We start from the raw sequence: 24,426 nt of genomic DNA, 5'->3' as shown, positions 1-24,426 counted from the left end.
CCTGCATGGAGCCTGCTTCTCCCTCTGCCTGTGTCTCTGCCTCTCTCTCTCTCTCTCTCTCTCTCTCTGTCTCTCATGAATAAATAAATAAAATCTTTAAAAAAAAAACAGAAAATGTTATTAGAGTATTGATTTCCCCAAAAATGATGGAGGGATCAGTGAAACTCTTCTAAACTTCTCAGAAGCAGTAACTCTATACCATATAACTTGGCCCAAATAATGGGAAACTAAATATATTATCAAACTATTACAAGTTGCCAACTTGATAGCTAAAAGCAGATAGTAAACTCTGACATCAAGTATACTACCAATTCATATTCAAAAGAATGGCCTGTCAAAACAAGCAGTTTATCCTAAGTATGCAGAAGGGCTTAAATAAAATTAGATATATTCTATCAATATAATAAATTATTTCATTATAACAAATAGGAGAAATTCATATGGTTACTTAGCAGAGGATAAAAATGTCATTCATCATCATTTAAAACACATTTTCAATAAAATTCTAAGAAACTCATATTGATAATTGACATAATAAAAAGAATGTCCTTCTTAAACCTGCAGCCACTTATGGAAACAGTATAGGCAGTCTTATGAAATCCAAGGAGAGAAAAGGATGCCCAGAATCATCCATATTGTTTAGCATTGTTCTCAGAGCTGGAGCACTTGTAATAAATCATAGGATTGGAGCTTTGGGGACTTAAAACCATCATCATTTCTAGATTACATGTCTACCCCAAAATGAGATGAATCTACTAAGAGAGTTGAGAGTTCACTGAAGTCATAAGAATACCAAATAAAAAGCTTTTCATATACAATGATAAACAGAGTACACAGTGAAAATCACAATCAGAAGATCCCTGGAAAATAAAAAATAAGGAAGAATAACCTCAAACAACAGCGTGTGGAACTTGTGACACAGATTACAAAATGTTAGAGACAAAAAGGAACACTTTAGAATTTTTATGAAATTTTATCAAAACCTAAGTTCTCTCTAGATATGTATATGGGTAAAATGCAATCTCATTTAATACCCTGAAGAGGGTATTAATACCCACAAAGAGACTTTCTTTGTGCCCCCCTTTTGGAATTTGGAAGTGATTCTTGAGTTTATCTGGAAGAAGATATAGGAAAAATCATGAATAAAGGGAAGAGTAATAAAGAATAGTAAAGAGAAGGGTCTCCTGGGTTTTAAAATATATACTAAAACTACAAAAGTGAAGAGTTTGCAAATACTGCCATAAGTTCAAGAGGACTGAATAAAGCCTGAAACTTAGGAGTTTCATGTTACTAAGGAAGCATCACAGGTCAGTTGAGAAGAAAAGATTTATTCAATTTATAAAATAGAACAATTGGCTAGCTCCTTGGGAAAAACAAATGAAACAAAATGTAATTCTTGTATGTCTTTAATTTACACCAGACCCTGACATCAATTCTTCATAAATTTTAAAATATAAATTAAAAAAATAAACCCATTATAAATGAGAAGAGAGTATAGATAAAACATGTGACTGTTAACCAATTTCAGAACTTAAGCATAAAAGCAATGGAAATAAAATCAGTAGATTAGATTATATAAAAATTGAAGAAATGCTTACCCGAAATACCCAAATAAGCAAACAATAAAAAAGAGAATATTAACAGGGAACAAAATCTTCAATGATTATCACAGTCAAAATGATAATTTTCTGAATTTAAAAAGAACCATCCCTTAAGTAAAGGATATTGAGCCTCGCATGGTCATTGCATTTGAACCACAAATTTTCCTCTAATTTTCCTCTTCATCACAGCAGAACAGAAAGTCTGGGCAGTCATTTGGCACATACTGTGCAAAAATGAAGAAACAAACCAATTTCTCAGGAAAAATTGCTTTTGATGGCACAGGGGTTTGAAAGAAATTTCAGGGAGGAGGCATGGTAGTGAAGTGTTTGGAGAACACAGTTGGCCACGTACCGCAAGGTGACCTTGTTACCCACGTTGATTGTGGGTAACTTCCCCATAATTGTATCTCAATACTCTCATCTGTAAGTGAAATGAGAACAATTCCCCTTAGTGCAAAGGACTGAATGAGTCAAAACATGTAAAGCACTTAGAATAGTGCTGGGCACATAGTACGTGCCGAGTAAATGTTAACAATTATTAGACGGGAAATACAGACTAAAGATGCTGGCAGTGCTGCCAATAGAGTCATAACAAAACAAATAAATGTGCACACATGGGTGGGGACACACACACACGAACACACACCCTTCATTAAGTCATTGTCGTGATTTTCCATTCCATTGCATTCTCCCTCCTTCATCTATTCCAAAGATAACATGAAGGGTCAGGGCCCCAACTATGACCCTATGATTTGAGGGAGGGAATAAATCTTTTCTCATAATGTGCTCACTTAAAGATGGAAGCAAAAAAAACTCATAAAATGGAGATTGGTTGCTGAATACATTGCTTAATCCATGAAAGAGGAACTCTAATTTACTGGGTTTTTTTTTTTCAGATTTTATTTATTTCTTTGAGAGAGAGAGAGAGAATGCAAGAGAGAGCATGAGCAGGGAAGTAGGGGCAGAGGCAGACAGAGGGAGAGGGAGAGCTCAGCAGGGAACCTGTCTCTGGGCTCGATTCCAGGACCCCGGGATCATGACTTGAACCGAAGTCAAACGCTTAGCTGACTGAGCCACCCAAGTGCCTTAATTTTCTATTTTCTATTTTATAGCCATAAATGTTCTGCAAACTGAAAGAATGTGCGCCAAGCAAGTACTAAAAGTCACAGTTGGCATTCATTAAAATATCAGAAGTTTTCCAAGGTAGTGATACACTGACAAAATAACATGAGATAACCAAAGAGATACAGTTTATACATTATTTATAATATGTCATATATTCAGCCTCGTAAACAGATATCATTTAGTGACTTATGTCAATTCCAAGGTAGCACAATTATGTTTTTCTTGGAATTTGTGGGAATTCAAATAACATTTTTTTCATTTCCCTACAATAGAGCGCTACTGCTCCACCTTCCAGAAGCCCAGAGGTGTCATCATCTCCCCGCCCAGCTGTGGCAAGCAGCCCGCCAGACCTGGGACGATTTGTCAACTAAGTTGCCGCCAAGGATTCATCTTATCAGGCGTCAGAGAAGAAGTGAGATGTACCACCTCTGGAAAGTGGAGTGCCAAAGTTCAGACGGCTGTTTGTAAAGGTAGGTCCCCTACATCGGTCAGCTTGAACACGAAATTTCTATATAATGACATGTTGGGACAGTGTGGGGCAGTCTCTCTTTGCAGCTTTTGCTGCAAATCCATAATAAAGTGGTAGGTATTGTTCTTATATACTTAGGGTTTCTGTGTCAAGATGATGGATTTACAAAATCCAACAATAAAATGCCAGGCAATAACAGAAGAAAGAGAATATAAGGATAATGTTAAAGCTGGAAATCAGGTAAGGTTTCAATCAGGAGATAAAAATGTCTGAGGAATTTCTGGTCCATATAAAGCCCATGGGGCTGAATCAATTTAAAAAGAAGCAAATTATCAGCACCTTGATTTGTGTTTTTTAGGAGGTTGGGAGAGGCAGAGGGAGAGAGACATAGAGAATCCCAAGCAGGCTTTATGCTCAGCATAGAGGCTGACGCAAGGCTCGATCCCACAACCCTAATGTCATGACCCAAGCTGAAACCAAGAGTTGGACACTTAACCAGCTGAGCCCCCCAGGAGCCCAAATAAGCAAGTTATCAGCCCTTTGAAGCCAGTGTCCCATGACTTTCATAGGAGGATGTTGCCATCTTACAACCAGAACAGACTGCTATGAAAAAGGGGGTATTGAGAATAAGAAATTGTTCTTAGAAGTAAAAACATCATACCTATCTCTAGGAGAAGGATAAAGTAGAACAGAAGTTGTTGAAAATGGTATTAGTGATTTGAAGAACCAAATTGAGAGTTCCCTAAGATTGGAGAAATTATTATATTATTATATATAATACAATATATTATATTATTATATATTATTGTATATATTGTATTAAAGTATTTTATTATTATTATTATTATAGGAAAAAGCCCCAGTGTCCATTTAATAAAGAGTTCCAGAAGGAGAGGGGGAAGTAGATGGAGAAGAATTTTCTTACCGGTCGAAGGAAGCTTCTCTGAGCCAAACTTGAAATGTGAGATCACTCAGAGCCCCTGACTATTAGACAGGCATATTTTCACTACTGGCAAAATTTCTGAGGTCCAGAGTTTAACAAGGAAATCTTAAATAAGTTTCCAGAGAGAGAGGAGAAATCGCACAAAAGAAACAAGAACCGGACCTACATTATACTTTACTTCTCATTTACAACTATAAATGCCTGAAGAAAATACAGCAATGTCCAAAGAATACAGAAAGGAAATAGATAGAAACTTTAAATTGCAACTCCAAGTTAAGCTATTATTCAAGTGTGAATGAAAAATCAACTACTTTTTTAGATTTTCAGAGTCAGTATGCAAATGCATATTTGTAGGGAAAAAATGTCCGAGTATCAGCCCCTCTAAGAAAGAGAAAATATAAATTGTATAAAGTTTTCAAGAAACAAGAAAGTATAATTATCAACTCTGATATATTCAGCTGCAAGTTATAGAAGACCTAATTTAACAGAAGTTAAAAGAAGGCAACTCTTACATTATAAATTAAGAACTTAGCTCTAGGGGCCCCTGGGTGGCTCAATGGTTGAGCATCTGCCTTTGGCTCAGGTCGTGATCCCAGGGTCCTGGGATCGAGTTCTGCATCAGGCTCCCTGCAGGGAGCCTGCTTCTCCCTCTGCCTATGTCTCTGCCTCTCTGTGTCTCTCATGAATAAATAAATAAAATCTTAAAAAAAAAAGAACTTAGCTCTACAGTGACTGATGTGCATACGTTTAAAGTTACCACCTCTAACTCAGTATCTGTATTGCAAAGTTCCACGCTGCAAAAAATATCATTGGCCTAAATGTGTTTTTTTGACAATGCATTTTAGCACTGCTAATTAATTCTACTCAACAGCCTTGTTTTCTCATGTGGTTCCTTCCCACCACAGTCAACATTTGTTTTCTCTGTTTCTTTATTTCACTCAAAAATATTTAACCAAGCTTCGGGTGTTTGCCAGGCACTATTTAACCCAATGGGACAAGAGATATCCTGGCCTTCAACAAATGTTAATTCTTGTTAGGGGGAGAAAATTCAATTTCAAAATGGCATGTTGAGTTTTATGGTCAGGAAGGATGGAGGGCTGTGAGAACCAGCCAAGGGAACACTTCCTGAGGTGTTGTGTCTAAGCTGAGAAAGAACAAGGAGCTATTATTAAAGCTATTACCTTATTAAAAGTAAGGCTTATGCAAATATTTGCATTCTTTTCAAATAGATTCTAAATATGTGTGATACTGAAGATTTAATGATAACGTTAATGATAGTACTCCCTATATAAACTGTACTCATGCATATTAATACCTCATTGGATAGAAGAATGATCAGCCTTGCGTTCCCAAGTGGGAAGAGGGCCTTGACTCAGGCACACAAAAGACCATGGGCAAAGGCCCAGGTGCAAGAAAGACCATGGCATTTTCATGGGAACGTGAGTATCCAGTGTGGAGAATGACTTCCGGTAGCTAAGAGGTCAGTGGGTACCATTTCAGGAAAGGCCTCACAAGCCACGCTGCAAGGCAGTTGCATATTCCAAATGAATCTGGAGTTGGGATGTAAAAAACGAGTCATAGAGTATTCATATATTTTTACCTTTTTCTTAAATGACTTAGAATGACATTATCAATCTTCTCACTGATTTGTGCATTTTCTGCGTCAGATGTGGAGGCTCCTCAAATCAGCTGTCCTAAGGACATAGAGGCTAAGACTCAGGAACAGCAAGACTCTGCTAATATCACCTGGCAAATCCCAACAGCTAAAGACAACTCTGGGGAAAAGGTAAGGTTTATGTGAATATTTGTGTTCTTTTCAAATAGACTCTAAATATGTGTGATCCTGAAGATTTACTAATACACTAATGATAGCACTCCTATATAAACTGTACTCATGCATATTAATATCTCATTGGATAGAAGAATGATCAGCCTTGCGTTTTTGACTAGAAATCTCAGATAAAAATCTCTGAAACGGAAACTTTTTATTGCATAGATTTGATGTATTACGTACCCACTAAGATAACGTGACTAAGAATTCTTTGCTCCTTACGAGGCTGGGATGATCTTTTAAGGAAAAAATGTGGAAACAATCTTAATTCCTGCTCATGAGCATAACTTTTAACATATGAACCTCAAAGGATTGCATTTTGGCCAATGTGAAGGAGAGATCACTGTGTTTTGAATTCAGCTTTCTCTAACACAGTGTTTTATTCAGAACACAGTATTTCAATATTATATGTGTCAGCTTAAGATAATTACCCATCAGATGTTAGAAAAGGAATTCATTTGGGATTTAACTCCACTTGAATCCACACCGTTAGTATTCACCTACACAAAGATGCTTTTGTGGTATATTGTTTTCACAACTGCCTGTAAACATGTATAAATTGTGCCAGCTAGGATATATCAGGGTGGGGAGCCCCAGCGCACACACAAAAGCTGTTCTGATCATTCTGTTGAATATATATAGAATCAGGGTGACTTAAAAAAATTAACTGTGGTCACCGTGTTGTACATTACATTCCCAGAATTGATTTCTTTTATGAATGAAAGTTTGTACCTTTTGACCAACTTTACCCCATTTCATCCCTCCCCACTCCCGTCCCACCTCTGACAACCACCACCTGTTCTCTGAATCTAGGAGTTTGTTTTTTGTTTCTTAGATTCCACATTAAATAAGATCATATGGTATTTTTCCTTAGGTAACTAAAGACAAGGTAGCTTTTAGATCATTTTAAAAGCGCAAATATAACATTTAGGGCTAAATGTACGGTAGGTGGTATATGTGTTGAATAATCAGTTTATCATGTGTGGTTTCTACTTTCCAAAAAAAGGCTCATGAAAACATTCATTGTTGCTTCCTTTGTCATGATCATCAACAAACACTGAGTACAGGGATGTATTTCAGGATCTAATGAGCATTCACACTAAATATAGCACCTGTATGTTGAAATATTTTTAAGAGTACAATTGAAAAAAATGAATGTATTTGACTACAAAAGTATTTTTAAATTTATATTTTAAAAAAATTCTAAAAGACAAAGTAAACTTGAGAAAAATTTTTTCAACTTGTTAGACATTAGAATATTTATTACCTACACATTGTTATAAATGTTTTTCTATCATAATTTTCAAACAGACTAATAAGGCAAACATGTAATTCAAAAAGGAAAGAATATATCTATATCTTGTAAACATATGAGAATTTAATCTTAGTATAAGGCATGAAGAAATTGTTAATTAAAACAGTGACCTTGTGTCATATTTTTTAGTTACCAAAAAGTAATGGAATTTAATACAGGGCAGAGAACTTAGTGGGAAATTTAACACTGACACTTATCAAATATTACTCAGCCATTAGAAATGACAAATACCCACCATTTGCTTCAACGTGGATGGAACTGGAGGGTATTATGCTGCAAGAAATAAGTCAATTGGAGAAGGACAAACATTATATGGTCTCATTCATTTGGGGAATATAAATAATAGTGAAAGGGGATAGAAGGGAAGGGAGAAGAAATGGGTAGGAAATATCAGAAAGGGAGACAGAACATGAAGACTCCTAACTCTGGGAAACGAACTAGGGGTGGTGGAAGGGGAGGAGGGTGGGGGTTGGGGTGAATGGGTGACAGGCACTGAGGATGGCACTTGACGGGATGAGCACTGGGTGTTATTCTGTATGTTGGAAAATTGAACACCAATAAAAAATAAATTTATTATAAAAAAACCAAATACTGACAAATAGGAATGCAAGTTGTTACCATGTTTTGGGAAAGAAATTTTGTATCATCAATAAAATGTTAATGATTTTGCGGTTAGTAACTCTGGCCTAGAAATTTATTATAGAAACATAATAAAAATATTTTAGAATTACCTGTACAAAACTGTTTATCCCAGTACTGTTCACTATAGGAAAATCTGGGATCAATTTAAATGTCCTTTGACTGATTTTTTTTTTAATCAGCATATATTTATTCTATGGAAAACTATGGAGACATTTAAGAGTCTCCTTAAGTTCTAAAGACTATATAATAGCTTAAAGAATGTTTTAAGACATTATGTTTAAAAAACAAGGGACAACATTTCATATGTATGCCTACTGTATAAACTATGTAAATCGACTAATAGTTTGGAAAGAGACACATCAAAAGGCTGTGCCTGATTTTTTTTTTCTGTTTGCTATGAAATACTGTGCCATTTTTAATCTCACTTTTCCTGATGATATTTAAGTAAAAAAGAATGAATGTACTATTGCTATTAACTTTAACTTTCAAAATATCTATTTGTGCCTAAAAGGTATCAATCCATGTTCATCCAGCTTTCACCCCACCTTACCTTTTCCCGATTGGAGATGTTGCTATCACATATACAGCCATTGACCTATCCAACAACCAAGCCAGCTGCACTTTCCATGTCAAGGTTATTGGTAAGTCATAAAATTACTTGAGTAGGTTTGTGAAAATAATCCAGCACTCCAAGGGCTTTGCTACTCCTTTATCTTCAACACCTTCCTCCTGTTGATTGTCCCCGCTGGTCTTGAAGCCTGCTCAAGCCACTCCCTCTTTGAAACCTACATACTCTTTAAGTGTCACCATCTCTCTTTGATTTCTTCCAATAGGAGCCTTTTGAAGTTCCCAGGAGTTGCCATCTGTTTTGTCTCACAGGCCGTTTATCTCAGTCACTCAGCGTGTCTGGCTCTTGTTCCCTTCACTCACAGAAACTACTTTCAACAGGGTCATAGTGGTCTCTAGAGTTACTCCTACTGCACACTTCTTAGTTCTTATTTTACATAATCTTTCCATAGTGTTTTTTTTTAATTTTCTAAAAGATTTTTCATTAATTCATTTGAGAGAGAGAGAGGAAACAAGCAGAGGGGAGGGGGGGTAGACTCCCCACTGAGCAGGGAGCCCGATGCAGGAGCTCCATCCCAGGACTCGGGATCCTGACCTGAGCTGAAGGCAGACACTTAACTGATTGAGCCACCCAGGTGCCCCTAGATTTTACATTGTTAACCACACTCTCCTTATCTGATACCGGTCTTTCTTGGTTCTTCAACACATTGTTCTCATTTCTCCTTGTTTATCTCTTTCCTACATAGCTTCTCTTCCTCAGATCATCTTGTGGATCATCCCCAGGGCTCCAGCCTAGTCCTCTTTGTCTTTCTTTCTATAGTGTTCCCAGTGTTTTAGTTAACTGACAACTTTCAGATTTCTGTCTCAAGCTTAGATCTCTTTTCTGAAATTCAAACCAATATATAGAACTGCCTACTGAGCTTTCCGTGGAGCTGTCTTACACTGGGAATAACCAATGTATTACAATAACCCAATGATGGAAGATCATCCTTGTGTATTTCTCACTCATGCCTTATCTATTTCTCAGCTCAGAAAATGGCACAGCCAACCCCCTGTCCACCATGCAAAAACCTGGAACTCATCCTTGACTCCTCTCCTTCCATCACTAGCATCCAATTAGTTATCCAGGTCTGCTGGTTTCATCTACTTATTGTCCCTGAAATCTGCCCCAGTCTCTTCATCCTTACAACCACTGCTGTACATCAGTCTTTTCAGGGGGAAGGGAGCCCACTGATTTGCTGTTCTATCTTCCAATTTGTCTTCGTATGTTCAATCAATTCAGTAGATATTCAGCAAATACCAGATACCCACCACTAAGATATAATACATGGAGAAATAGGATATGTAGCAAGCAGTCTGTAGTGTGGTCAAGAGCACAGACTCTGAGCCCAATCTGAGTCCACATCTAGCTCTACCCCTTAAAGGCAGTGTGACAAGTAGCCACCCTGTGCCTCAGATTCTTTATCCAAAAATAGAATTAATAAACATCTTACATCATTGGGTTGTTGTGAGGGTTTTAGTTAGTTAAAATTCATGAACCACTTGAACTGGTGCCGGACGCACATTCAGATCTATGTAAACATATTGACATTTTGCTACATTCATCTCATATTTTAATATGTCTGTTTAAAAATCCAACACATTAAATTCATTTTGTGTTAAGAATTTTACATAACTTCTCGAAGTAACTAATGTATATCAGACTGGCTCCTTACCCTAGAAATTACAGGTATTGGTAAAAGTAGGTAAAAAGAAATGCAAATAAAAAACCAGTCTAATTCATTTCATAGTACTTAGGGTTTTTTCACTGCTTTTTCAGTGTTGTTTTAAACATGAACTTTGCCAGTCATATGGAAAATATGCTGGATTTGTTTATGGTACTGTGATTTTAAACATGGAAGTGTGGTTCAAGCGTTTGCCAAGTTTTAATTTTTCACAATGAAGTGTCAATGCAGTGAAATGTAAAATGTGTACTCAAGTGTCTAGCTAGACACTAGGAGAATTTTCAGCTTATGAAAGAGAGATGATATGAGAAAGAAGAGAAAGTGGGAGAAGGTGAGAGGGAGACAAGGAGAGAGGGAGGAGGGAAAGAGAGAGACAGAGAAAATATTCTAAAGCCTACATTTTCTTATTTCCTCTGATGACAGGGTGTGGATGTCTTACTGATGATAAAGGGGAGGAAGCAGGAATGCTTTTGCTTAGCATTCCAGGGAATGCTGCCTCCCTTGCTTTGAAATAGGCTTTTTCCTCTCTTTCGGAGACAGTGCCTCTGCTAGTACCTCCCATTCTTTTGACAGTAATTGACTGAGTCTTAGTGCTCTTGTGTACGTGCAGTTCAACTTTAAAATGTTTGTCTAGAATCAGGTAAGTTTAGAAAATCTTGAAAACACCTTTTTGCAATTTCTTTTGGAAAAATAGTAAACCCTGCCAGATTGGTCAGTTTAACTATGAATTGACTTGATTCAGCATTTTTCAAGTACATAGACCTCCAATGAACATTTCTTAATTTTTTTCTTTATTCAACAACCTTTTTCTAAGCATGTGTTATGGACCTGGTGCTGTGCTCTGCCGTGGAAAGCTCACTGTAAGCAAGAGAGGCTTCGGCACTGGTCCACTGAGTTTATGGCCTAGGAAAGTAGTAAACCAAAGGCGACTGCACTAATGAAGTGACAAACATGAAGAAAAAAGACGTAGCATAAAAACAGAAATTTATATATTCTCACAGATACAGCTCATTTAATTTCCAAGTACGTGTTTTCATGTATCATGGTTAGAAATACCCTGGTCTTAATCCTGTGATTGCAGTCTTCTAGCTTAATGACCTCAGATAAGCCCCTTAAATTTACATAGTCTGAGATTTGGTCATTTCACTCCTTCTGCTTCTCTGGGAAGGTTCATTTCACTTCCTGGTTGATCAGTACAACTACTATGGGTAGGATGGCCATCACATCCAGAATTGCCTTTTTAAAATCTTTCATTTTAAAGATTTATTTATTTATATATTTTGGTGGAGAGAGAGAGAGCGAGAGAGTGCAATTGGGAGGGAGAGAGAGAATGTCAAGCAGACTCTGCGCTGAACACGGAACCTGGCAGGGGCTTAATCTTATGACTCTGAGATCATGACCTGAGCCAAAACCAAGAGTTGGATGCTCAACCAACTAAGCCACCCGGGCACCCCCAGAATTGCCTTTTACACAGCTGTGCTCAGGGTGATTTTAGGAACCTAGTATTTCTTCTTCAACAGGCAGAGAGCAACCTAATAAGAATCCGCTCTTTCTTTTGCCTTGAGACCAGGAATAAAACAGATCTCATTGTCCAAAAGGCTCCAGGGCCAGCCTAACAAGGTCAAGGTTTTCTGCTAGCACAAGCAGACTTCAGTTCTCTTGTGCACACCCCCTCATTATTTTTGAGTGTCAGTTGTGACTTCTTTCTCTGCTTTCTTGTTTTTCAGATGTAGAACCACCTAGCATAGACTGGTGCAGATCCCCACCTCCGATGCAGGTCTCAGAGAAGGAGCATTCTGCAACATGGGATGAGCCTCAGTTCTCAGACAACTCAGGTGCGGACACAAGGATTTTATGGTCAGCATGGTTAACACTGAATTTTATTTCATTTTTAAATGCTTTTTAAATGGATAAAAGAAATGAAAAGCAAATTACGTCTTATCTAAATGGAATGAATAATCATATAAGGTAATATATGTTTTAATGCTAGGATAATTATATATAATTTAATATCATTAATCCTACCTACCCGTAGAGTTCCCTTCATTCAGTATCCAATGCACATTTATTAAACCTATACTAGTTGTCGTACTTGAAGATTTCTAATAAATTCATTGAGTCTCTAAGCGTACATTGTCCTGAAGGCATAAACTATTCATTTTATTAATATCATTAGTACAGTTCTATGTATTCATATTCATTCCTTAAGCATGTGCCCCTCAAATTAGAAAAGTTCATAGGGAAGCAGAAAAAAATGAGTAGATACAGTTGAAGTTCATGTTAAAAGTCTCACTAAAACCCAGTAAGCAACAATAGGAAAATGCGAGTTAAATAAATTTCTTAATTAAATTTCCAATATTGGTGATTAGGGCAGAAGGGATAATTGGGTAATGGGCATTAAGAAGGGCACTTGATGTAATGAACACTGGATATTATATGCAAGTGATAAATCACTGAATTCTACCTCTGAAACTAATAATATAGTATATGTTAACTAAATTGAGTTTTTTAAAAATTTTCCAATATTCCAATAGACTGGCCTATTCAAGGAAAATCATTTATTTAGCAAGAATGTCTTAATCTTTTTTTTTTTTTGCTTTAATCTTTTTTTAAAAATATTTTATTTATTTATTTATTTGAGAGAGAGAGACAGCACAAGTCGGTGTGGGGAGGGGCAGAGGGAGAAGGAGAAGCAGATTCCCCGCTGAGCAGGGAGCTCGATGGAGGGCTCTATCCCTACAGGATTGAAGACCCCAGGATCATGACCTAAACCAAAGGCAGACGCTTAACTGACAGCCATGTAGACACCTCAAGAATGTCTTAATCTAATGAGGTTTTTTAGTCTTTTTTTTTTAAAGATTTTATTTATTCATGAGAGACACAGGGAGAGAGGCAGAGACATAGGCAGAGGGAGAAGCAGGCTCCCTATGGGGAGCCTGATGTGGGACTCAATCTCAAGACCCCAGGATCATGACCGGAGCCGAAGGCAGACCCTCAACCACTGAGCCACCCAGGTGCCTCGAGGTTTTTGAGTCTTATACTTCTATTTTGTAGTATAAATATTACATCTTTTATTTTTTTTTTTTACTGGTGACCAAATCAACACAAATTGAATGCCCAGCTGGTTTGTATAAATAGAAGATGAAAATTCAAATCAAATAAACAAACTGGTAAAGTGACTGCAGACTAGTCACCCCAAAACTACGTCCCCTCTTTCCTTTCCAGGGGCCGTGTTACTCATCACCAGGAGCCACTCACCAGGAGAACTTTTCCCTCATGGAGAGACTATAGTGCGATATACAGCCACTGACCCCTCGGGCAATAACAGGAGCTGTGACATCCACATTGTCATAAAAGGTATTTTCTTCATAAAGTTCCAGAAATCTAGTTGACATTTTTATATGTAATTTCTGTATTTTGTGAAAATAAATGGACTGTGTGCAATAGATTCATTAAGTTTGAATACTGACAGATCTTATTTACATTTCCAGTTGTCATTGCTTCACTCTGTGATACATAGAACTATTTTCTTCAAGGGTAGTCTTTAATTAACATTTCATTAACATCTTCACCAAAGGTACACAATGTTATTGTCTTAATTCTCTTTTGGGTAACTGAGGAGACAGGTTCTGAAATTGTACTTGCTACCTAATGCTATCTAGTTTATACTCTTCTTATAGAAATGCCACCAGTAACAACCCCAAGTCAGAGATAAATTAGCATTTGTAAAATATGCACAGCCTCTGACCACACATTGGTACAGCTTTTCAGCTGCGCCCACCTAGGAACAAAGAAGGATATGTTGTCATGTTCCCATACTAAGGATTTGTGAGGAAGTTTTTCCTGGAATACTGGTAGACAGGAGGAGTCCTCTTCAAAATTCAGCTTAGATTCATAGAATTTAATTAATATTGTTTATACCACCATATGTAAATAGTACAATTTTTTTTAATGCAGGTTCTCCCTGTGAAGTTCCATTTACACCCGTAAATGGGGATTTTATATGTACTCAAGATAGCGCCGGAGTTAACTGCACGTTAAGTTGCCTGGAGGGTTACGATTTCACAGAAGGGTCTACTGAGAAGTATTACTGTGCTTATGAAGATGGTATCTGGAACCCACCATATTCCACTGAATGGCCAGACTGTGCTAGTATGTTTTCTTTCTTTCTGGGCTCCTTTCATATATGTGAGTGTGTGTTTGGGTGAGTGTACGTTTCTGAGCATGTAAGAGGAAAATTGCCTTTTTATAGGAATTGGGTTTAATTAGTGAAAAATGATGCCATGAGAGGAACCTGACTGGCTCAGTTAGGAGAGCACACAACACTTGAACTTTGGGTCATGAGTTTGAGGTCCACATTCGGCATTGAGCTTATTGTTTTAAAAACTGGTGCCATGAATTTGAAATGTCTATGAGTAAGAGAAATGTTCAGCCTCTGATTTAAAATGTTAGCCCGTCAAAGTCTGGTTATGGATTGGATTGCAACAGGACAAGATTCAGTTTAAGGCAAACCCATCTTGGTCCTCTCTTTGTTATTTACCAGAAATAGAGACTTGCCAGCATGTTCTTGATCTGTAAACTTGAACTTACAGTCTCATAGTCCGCAAAAGAGCTGTATTTAAAGTAAGATCCACAATATGTGATGGAATGAAAGATGAGTCACAATCTCTTTAGGTCTGATTTAGATTTAGAACTATTCTATAATCTTAAATATATGTATTTTTATAAAAATAGCCAATATCTCTGTCTAGTGTAAGTAAATATTCTTTGGAATGAATCTTTGATTCAGTACCATAGATTGAGTTTAAATACCAACTTCTTGGAAAAAGTAAAGCCCAATTGAGCTATTTCCACCCCCCCGCCAAATGTGGGGAGTAATTAAAAGTTCTACAGTATCACTCACCTTTATCACAGATTTAGACAGTAGGATTTTAATGTTGATGCTCTTAGGACTCATTGTCTCAGAATATTATGGGACATCTTGCTAAGTCTAACCATGCAAGTTTTTGATCCAAGGAGAAATTCTCTATGAAAATTACACTTTCAAGGACTATGATTGTACATCATATTTAGAAATTTTTCGGGCAGCCCGGGTGGCTCAGCGGTTTAGCATTGCTGTCAGCCCAGGGCATGATCCTGGAGACCCGGGATCGAGTCCCACGTCAGGCTCCCTGCATAGAGCCTGCTTCTCCCTCTGCCTGTGTCTCTGTCTCTGTCTCTGTCTCTCTCTCTCTCTCTCTCTATGTGTCTCCCATGAATAAATAAATAAAATCTAAAAAAAAAAAAAAAAAAAAAAAGAAATTTTTCAATGTATATTGGCTAAAAATATAATAAAAACATATATGATACAAATTTATGTAAACATAAAAGATATCTTTGACCCAGGCAAGACTTTTCAAAACTTTCCAGAAATATAATTTAAAAATTTTCAAGTCGCTTTTTCCCTTAAATGCGCATTTTCTTAATGTGATTGCAAGCTAAGGAATAATAAAGCAAACCTCATCACTGGGTAACTGGGTACAGTGCTGCTTGGCTCATCATGGTTTATTGTGATCAATTAATGCCTAGAAACTTTTTTCAACTGTCTCTTGTTTTTAAAGGAATCCCACAGATCATTTTAGAATCAAAGTACTAAGTTACAGTTACTCCAAAGACAATTAAATCTTTGTGTTGAAAAATCTTAACCAACTGAAGCTGTTTTCTCTAACATTTTCCAGTAAAACGTTTTGCAAACCATGGGTTCAAATCCTTTGAGATGCTGTACAAAGCAACTCGTTGTGATGATACAGATCTGTTGAAGAAGTTTTCCGAAGCATTTGAGACTACCCTGGGGAAAATGGTATGTCAGGAGTATTGTTTGTCATATTTTAACAATACTGAGCTTTTCATAGCCTCTCATAGTTACCTATAACTGGAATTCTGTGTCCTGATGATTTCCTGCCCCCTGTAATCCAAACTTGCTCCTAATATTTAGAATTACCCATAGGTTTTGGACTTCTGGAATGAATTATAAGTGAATCTTTATTAAAACATTTTGAATTTTTTATAACATTCTGAGTCAGAAAGCTAGAGAAGCGTGGGGTCCATGTGGTTTGAAAATATCTGCTTTGTTATTTTAAGTATGACAAAAATGCCATTGTAGACTGTATTTGTTTTATGATGAGATAATTGAACATTGTGAGGATTTTCTCTTTCATGCATTTTTGTTTAGGATTCTTTTACTGTTTACAGGAAAGCAAAATGATGTATTTAACTGTGTTGAGCATCTCGAAGAAAATGTGTTATATACATATTTGTATCCCTAACAGAGTAGGCAGCTTAGTTTTTTGGATAGGTTCTAAGAGTAGATTTGATGTACAGTATGAGAGAAAGAGGGGAGTCAAGGAGGCAGTGTACACAGAGACACAGATGCTGGAGTGGGTATACATGGTGGTGGAAGTGTGTCAGAGGATCTTTCCTGACTTCTATTTGCTCAGTGGAAAAAGATGCAGAGTGATCAGCTGGGAGAGTAAGGATGGGGAGGAATTGTTGAGGTTTAGAAAGAGAGTTGATGGTATAAAATAATTTTCTAGGACAGCACAGATGAATGTGCTAAAGAAAGGTGGTAGGATTGGCAGGAAGCAGGATTGTGGAGAAAACAAAGCACTTAGTTTAACTAGGGTTATGCGTTCTGCAGACAATCATCGGAGGATGGGGCCCATCAGGGAGTGATTTCTGGTGATGAGCCATAGAATCTAAGATAGATAAATAAGAAGGTGAAGACATCAGGCTGAGAGACAGTGAAGAGATGATAGGGTCAATGGATTATAAATCTGATGACGTCAAGGACTTCCAAGAGTACAAGAGGATGCCGTTACTGGTAATGAGGAGGTCTGAGGGTATGATCATGAGAGCAAGGGACAAAGTAAGGCTGAAATACTAGAGGAGAAGGGGAAAAGGAAATGAGAAGGCTTGGTGATGGAAGGAAGGATTAGCTGGATCTTGGATATAGAAATCACCAGTTATAACAGCAACAGTTACTGGATGTTCTTGGAATGAGGGGGTGATGCAGAATGGAGAAAGGCTGTAGGCAGCTGCCACAAGGAGAGGCTGTCTACTATACCACGAGTTTAAGGATTGTGAGGCTCTAAGGAGGGGTGAGGGAGTGTAATCTGGAAACAGCAGGCAAGAGTGAGGAAGACACTTCTTCCGCCTCCATGCCCATGTTTGAGAAAACTGAAAAGTGAGGTGTCATTGAGAACTAAGGTGAAGGGACCATAAATAGAGGTGAAAAAAATAACAGGGGATTCACTGATGACTGTTGAGTTTCAGAGGGCAGAGGAAGATTCTAAGGACTTAGAGATGAGTGGGAGATAGAGCCAGATAAAGGGACCTAAGGACCCATATGGGGTGAAAATTCGGAGATAAGAGATATGCCAGGAGTCCTGGGCTTCTGGTGATCTGTGACCTACACAGAGAAAAGCCATGAAACTAATCCTGATGGTCCATGAGCACCAGAGCCTCTAGGGGAGGACATGGAGAAAGGACAGGAGTCTGTCCAGGAGCAAGCAGACCTTTGGTTCTCTCCTCCCTCCTGTGGAGAGAAATATGAAGTCTAGCTGAATAAAGGGCTTATCCAGACCACACAGATATGTGATTGATGTTTCACGCTCTTCATTTTTCATTTGCAGGTCCCATCATTTTGTAGTGATGCTGATGACATTGACTGCAGATTGGAGGACCTGACCAAAAAATATTGCCTCGAATACAATTATGACTATGAAAACGGCTTTGCAATTGGTAATAAAGTTATACAGTGTCAGTAGTTTGCAAGAGTGATCCACAGTATAACATAATTTCAGAAGAGTGGGGCAAACTAGACAAATTAACTTTTTTTAAACCAAAACTCTTGAGATGATAAAAACTAAGAAAAATAAGTCACATTATGATGGTGAAATTTCAATATGTATATGATATCTTAGATTAGTACTAAAGCAATTTTTATATGGCATTCAATTTAAATTGCAACTAAGTCATTGATTTAAAATAGTCACAAGTGTAAAATATTCAGATTTCTTCCCCAGAATGTGTTAAGACTCAACCTATTCAAGTCTGATATACCTTCTAAATCTATTCTCATGTTTTCTCCATATTATCTTTGAGCATTATTATTCAAGTTATTCCTAAGTATGACGTGATTTGTATGCTGGTGTAGCTGGCCATTTAGCTAATTGCCTTAATATTTCTGGAAGATTTCAGTAGTCACTCTTGGTTCTTTCATTAGTAAAATCATCAAACTTTCCAGTAATTATATTTCTCATTTTTGTTGCATTATTATAAAACTGTCAAACACTTCCAGAATAATGTTTTTAAAAATAATAATGATGGGGTGCCTGGGTGGCTCAGTCACTTAAGCGTCCGACCCTTGATTTTAGTTTAGGTCATAATCTCACAGTTGTGAGATTGAGCCCTGTGTTGTGCTCTATGCTGAGTATGGAGCCTGCTTAAGATTCTCTCTCTCTTACCCTTTGTCCCTCCCCCTCTTCCCTTTTCTTCTCAAAAAAAAAAAAAAGAAAAAAAGCAATAACAAAAAGTATCATGGTTTAACACATGGACTCTAAGACCAACTTTTTATGTTCAAATTCTGGCTTTACCACCTATTAGCTGTGAGGTCTTTAGCAAGTTCATACTCTGTACCTCAGGTTCCTCACCTATAAAATGGATGTTATATAAAAGTACTGTACTCATAGGGCCATTCTCAGGATTAAATGAATAAGTACAAGTACACATAAAGTCCTTGGAAGGCTATCTGAGACAATATTAATTGACATTACAGCAGACATCCTTTTTTGTTTCTGACACTAATCATATGTGTAATATTTTTAGTGACTTAACATTTAGATTGATGTTGACATTTTCTTTACACTTTTTAAATTTTAAAAATATCATTTTTGAGTATATTTATGCAAAAATTTGAAAAAATGCTAAAACCTAAAGAATGAAATCAAGATAATCCACAGTTCCATAAAAAATTTGGTTAATATACTAGTATATGTATTACTATATGCTCATTAACATACATACATATAACTATACACACATATGTATATATGGCCATACTATTTTCTAAACTTGAATTTTTACCTAATATTATATTGAGGACATTTTTCTGTCACTAAATATTATGCTTCAGTTTTAATGGCCACATATTTAATCAGTTTTATGTAAACAATTTCCTACTGGTAAGCTTTGCTATTTTTCCCATTTTTAACTATTATGTAAAACTTCTCAGTGAAGATTTTGGACATTAAAGTTTTAGAAGAACATGAAGTGGCATTGGCAATAGAGTTGGCAGTGGCATGACTCTTCTGTCACACATGACACAGGTTTCACCTCCCAGATTATTGAGGCAGATTATTAAGGGTATAAGGATACACCTAGAGGGAGCCAGGTGTCATCATATGGCTTTGAAATGAGTGATATTTGTCATCTAATAAGGATAAAGTGGCAGTTTCCTAGAATCATATGTGGACAATATGGTACAATTGATCCTAAGAGATAAGCCTTTCTCCTTGAATATCTTTACAGTAGAAAGTCACAAGATTAGCATAATATTTCTAAAAACACCTTGGCAAATCATAATGTATGAAAACCAAAGGGCCAATAAATATATTAAAATGGTTTGACATCATAATAGTCATGCAATTCAAATTAAAACTAAAATGAGGGCAGCTCAGGTGGCTCAATGGTTTAGCGCTGCCTTCAGCCCAGGGTGTGATCCTGGAGACCCAGGATCGAGTCCCACATCAGGCTTCCTGCATGGAGCCTGCTTCTCCCTCTGCCTGTGTCTCTGCCTCTCTCTCTCTGTCTCTGTCTCTCATGAATAAATAAATAAAATCTTAAAAAAAAAAACTAAAACAAGATGCTGTTTTTGATCTGTCAGATTAACAAATTCAAGTAAGAATCATAATACCCAAAACTGGTAAGGATATAAGGGAAAAAAAATCATATGCATATATTGTATACAGGGGAGAAACTGGAGGGCAATTGACAATATATATCAAAAAGATTAAAAATATTCAAACCCAGAAATCTACTTCTAAGAATATTTCTCAGTATAAAAATCATGCCAGTGTGCAAATAGGTACTACATTTCATAAATTCTAAGATGTACATTTTTCATTTGGACATCTCTAAGATTGGAATGTATCTTCTCATTGATGGTGCCTTATATTTTATGAAATCCTCTATGCAGAAGGATGTTCTAGATTTTTGAAATAACCTAAAAGTCTGAAAATAGGAACCTGGTTAGTTTGTGGTATAGCCATAAAAGAGAATATTATGAAGCCATTTGATACAGAAATGCCATAATATATTATTGAGAAAATTAGAAAAATTTTACTAAATAAAATACACAGAGTGTAATCATTTTTTGAAGATATGGTATGTTTATTTCTACTCTAGTGATTCATGCATCTATGTATGCATAAACATGTGTGTGTTTATATATTCATAAAATAAAATCTTGCCTAATATGTTCTAGTCATTATTTCTATATGGTAGAATTATAGGTAATCAAAAAATTTTTTTGACTTTGCTCATCCATTTTTCTATAATGGCTACATAATATTTGTAGAAAAGATGTTTAAATGAAAATCAAAAATATTTATCCTAGGTAATTTTATCCTAGGCCAAAGACATAAACTAGACACAAAAAAAATTTAAACAGCTTATTTTATTTAAAACTCTATTTTAAATTTTATTTAAAAATTTTTAAACAGTTTATTTAGGTAGACAGGCCTGTATAAATATAATTTGATATTTAAAGCATATAACCAAGCAACAACAATATACCCAGACCAATATTAGTATCACTTACTGAGGTTTTAGAAGGAGTCAAATACTGAATTAGATGGTTAGTATACATTGTCTCAGTTATCCCCCAAACCTGTGAAGTAAGAATAATGATCTCAATTTATAAATGAAGAAACTGAAGTTCAGAGAGGTGAAAGTAACTGTACTAGCATTGTACACCCTTATCTCCTACATCCAGAAGCCACAATCTGAATCTATGCAGATGGTGACCACGATGACACTTGGGGCATCTGAAGAATCTCACATATCTGTGTGATATAGTCCACTGTGGCTACATGCACACTTAGCTTACATGTTACCTTTAAGAAACTGCCTCCACCTTTAAAGATTTATTTATCTGTTGAGAGAGAGCATGAACAGGAGGGGCAGAGGGAGAAGGAGAGAGAATCTCAAGCAGACTCCACGACCAAGTGGGGCTTGATCTTATGACCCTGAGATCACAACTCTGAGATCAAGACCTGAGCCAAACCAAGAGTCTGTTGCTTAACTGAATGCACCACCATTGCTTAACAGAATGTCCCCACCGTTAAAAAATGATGCAGTATCTTGAATAATCTTCACAAAAGGAAACCTGTTCATTTGCATTAAGTTTATAAATCTGATACTATAATTTTTTAGAAAAGAATGGAGCCAACCCTGAAGGAAAATAGAGATTGATTAAAATTCTGCACCCACATCCTATTTACCTCTAAAGCTAAGGTAATTTTAGCTATTAACTCAAAGATAAGAATGGCTTAAATGCCTAGGTGGCTCCATAGGAACTTTTCTTTCTTCTTCTTGTGCAATTCATTGGTAATCTAAATCTAAAATGAAGTGCCTAAAAATTACAATATAAGATTATAGGTGAAAAATGAGATTCTGGATGAATCCCTGTATGCAGCACATTATGGACGATTTAAGAAATAGGAACAATTTGACTTGTGGCTTACCATTAGAACCTAAGTGCTGATAAAGAGGCAACTGTAGAATCTTGTTTTTCTGCCCCAACTGTCCAGGACCTGGTGGTTGGGGCGCAGCTAATAGGCTGGATTACTCTTATGATGATTTCTTGGACTCCGTGCAAGAAACACCCACAGGTGCCGGCAAAGCCAGATCTTCACGAATTAAAAGAAATGCCCCATTATCTGACCACAAAATTAAGTTAATTTTTAACATCACAGGTAAGGAGAGACTGTTTGGAAAAACAATATTATGTGACATTCTTGGTGGGAAACCTATTTTGCAAAGTTTCCATTTGTTATCATCCTTAGGAAATAATCCTGGAACTGAAAATTAGGGAGAGCCCAATCACCTAAGTTTCGTCATTTTTTTGCAATTTAATATCACAGATGTATTTTATGATTCTCGCAGCAACAAGCATCCTGCTTTGTACTCCTCTTGGCATGACGAACTAAGGCATGTTTTTAAAAAGCAAGAATTTACAGAAATTTAACATGCTGTAAGGAAGAACTTCACAAAAAAGGTGATGTAGATCCAGCATATGAGGGAAGGATTAAAACAAATTGCATTGTTCTTAAGATTATCCATATACTAGTTGCTCAGTAAGTAGTGGTTGAGTTTGAGTTTGTTTTGCCCAGAAGATTTTTAATATGCCATCTTTCTTTGGTTAAAAAACAAACAAAGAAAAAAAAACTACAGTTTCCTGAAACACCATGTGTGTGTGTTATGTTTTATTTCGTCTTGTTTTTATCTCAGCTAGTGTGCCATTACCCGATGAAAGGAATGATACCCTTGAGCTGGAAAATCAACAGCGACTCATTAAGACTTTGGAAACCATTACAAATCAACTGAAAAGGACCCTCAGTCAGGAGCCCATGTATTCCTTTCAGCTTGCATCTGAGATGCTTGTAGCCGACAGCAATTCGTTAGAGACAGAAAAGGCTTTCCTTTTCTGCAGACCAGGCTCGGTGCTGAGAGGGCGTATGTGTGGTAAGACTTTTCCCTGCAATAAAAAATATCTGGCTCGTAGTGGGTCAAGCGAGATGAGTAGAGCCTCTTTGCAACTACCCAGGGGTATTGAAATGAAACATTTTGCAATTGTTGTGTGGTTTTTGTTCTTATTATTTTGTCTCAGGCCTCTAAGTAACCACCAATTATTCAGGACAAGAAAACTATCTCAGGTAAGGGACTCAGATCTTAGTTTTCCTTATAGATCTCTAGAGCTCATAACTTTTAGCAGCATCTCCAATAAAAATAATGACTACGTTCTGACCACTTCCATAGGCTGGCTGAGCATCTCTCGTGTTTAATTGTTTTAGCAACTCCATGAAGTGCTATTACAATTAAGCCCATTTTACAGATGGCAAAACTGAAGTCAGAGAGGCTAGGAAGTTACCCATTAAGGCAGTAAGTGGTATAGCTAAGATTTCCACCTGAGTAGCCACTGCCAAATTCACCAGCATAAAATCAACCCTTTTAAAGTGTACCGATCAGTGGTATTTAGCACATTCATGATACAGTGTTGTTCAGCCATCACCGCTACCAAGACATTTTCATCACCTCCAAAGGAGCCCCACCCCAATAACCATTAAGCAGCCACTCCTTATCCTCCTTACACACAGCCCCTTACCTTTTAACCCAGACTACCACAATCTGGATCACTTCCAGCCTGTTTCCTAAATATGTCATTGCTTATAGATAGGGAAGATTCCTCTCCCCAAACTCTGAACACTCAGCTGAACCAGATGACATGAGCCTGGCGTTAACCTCTCTGTAGGCATGGGATCTTGCCTCCTGTTCAGGAAATCCTTCCTCAACAGTTCTTACTGTTTTTCCCAGAGCTCAGTTGGGTGATAAATTCAGCCCAATGAAAGCACATTGAAATGGTCGTTCTGAACCAGTTCGTGTTTCCTCCCTACCTTGTGAGTAAAAATTAGAAATCACCTTGGTCAGTGTTCTGCATTTCTCGGTATGGTCTTCAAAGCACCTGTGTCAGCATCACCTGAAGTGCTTATCAAAATACATCTTGACTCAGGCCCCATCTCAGAACTAATATATGTGGCACTTTGGGGACAGAGCCTTGGAATCTGAATTTTTAGTAAGTTCCCAGGTAATTCTTATACACATTATCATCAGAACCATCTGGGTGCTAATTTCAAGTATCCTCTCTTTACAAATACTAACTTTGCTAGCAGCCTTTTCGTGGGGTTAGCATTCCACTCTGGTCTCAGAAATCCTGAGTCACTTCGAGCCTGCCAAGTAGTAGACCAAAACCTCCAAGGAAGGGAGGTCCTAAAATTGGCCTGTTTCCTCGGGATCCTGGAGTCTGAGGATGTCTCAGACTTGCCTTCACTGGACAGGAATTCCTATAAACAGAGACAAGAGTCTACTTAACTCACCCGGCTTAGTCCCACAA

At 37.1% G+C, this 24,426-nt stretch overlaps 1 protein-coding gene across 3 annotated transcripts in view; it reads left to right on the top strand.

Annotated features, from left to right (window-relative positions):
- Positions 1-24,426, top strand: part of SVEP1 (sushi, von Willebrand factor type A, EGF and pentraxin domain containing 1) — a 181,887-nt gene that overhangs the window by 70,607 nt on the left and 86,854 nt on the right. For all 3 annotated transcript variants that reach the window (XM_072842318.1, XM_072842317.1, XM_072842316.1), the window contains exons 7-16: positions 2,999-3,196; positions 5,806-5,924; positions 8,438-8,567; positions 11,945-12,052; positions 13,443-13,574; positions 14,175-14,369; positions 15,935-16,056; positions 17,888-17,996; positions 22,067-22,231; positions 22,767-23,000. In XM_072842318.1, the coding sequence (XP_072698419.1) occupies positions 2,999-3,196; positions 5,806-5,924; positions 8,438-8,567; positions 11,945-12,052; positions 13,443-13,574; positions 14,175-14,369; positions 15,935-16,056; positions 17,888-17,996; positions 22,067-22,231; positions 22,767-23,000 (1,512 nt within the window). The remainder of the gene's footprint in view (positions 1-2,998; positions 3,197-5,805; positions 5,925-8,437; positions 8,568-11,944; positions 12,053-13,442; positions 13,575-14,174; positions 14,370-15,934; positions 16,057-17,887; positions 17,997-22,066; positions 22,232-22,766; positions 23,001-24,426) is intronic.

The sequence above is a fragment of the Canis lupus genome, chromosome 10 (genome assembly GCF_048164855.1).
Source record: "Canis lupus baileyi chromosome 10, mCanLup2.hap1, whole genome shotgun sequence".
NCBI lineage: Eukaryota > Metazoa > Chordata > Mammalia > Carnivora > Canidae > Canis > Canis lupus.
Note: the sequence above shows the minus strand (reverse complement) of the source record. Positions and strands in the feature narration are given on the sequence as shown.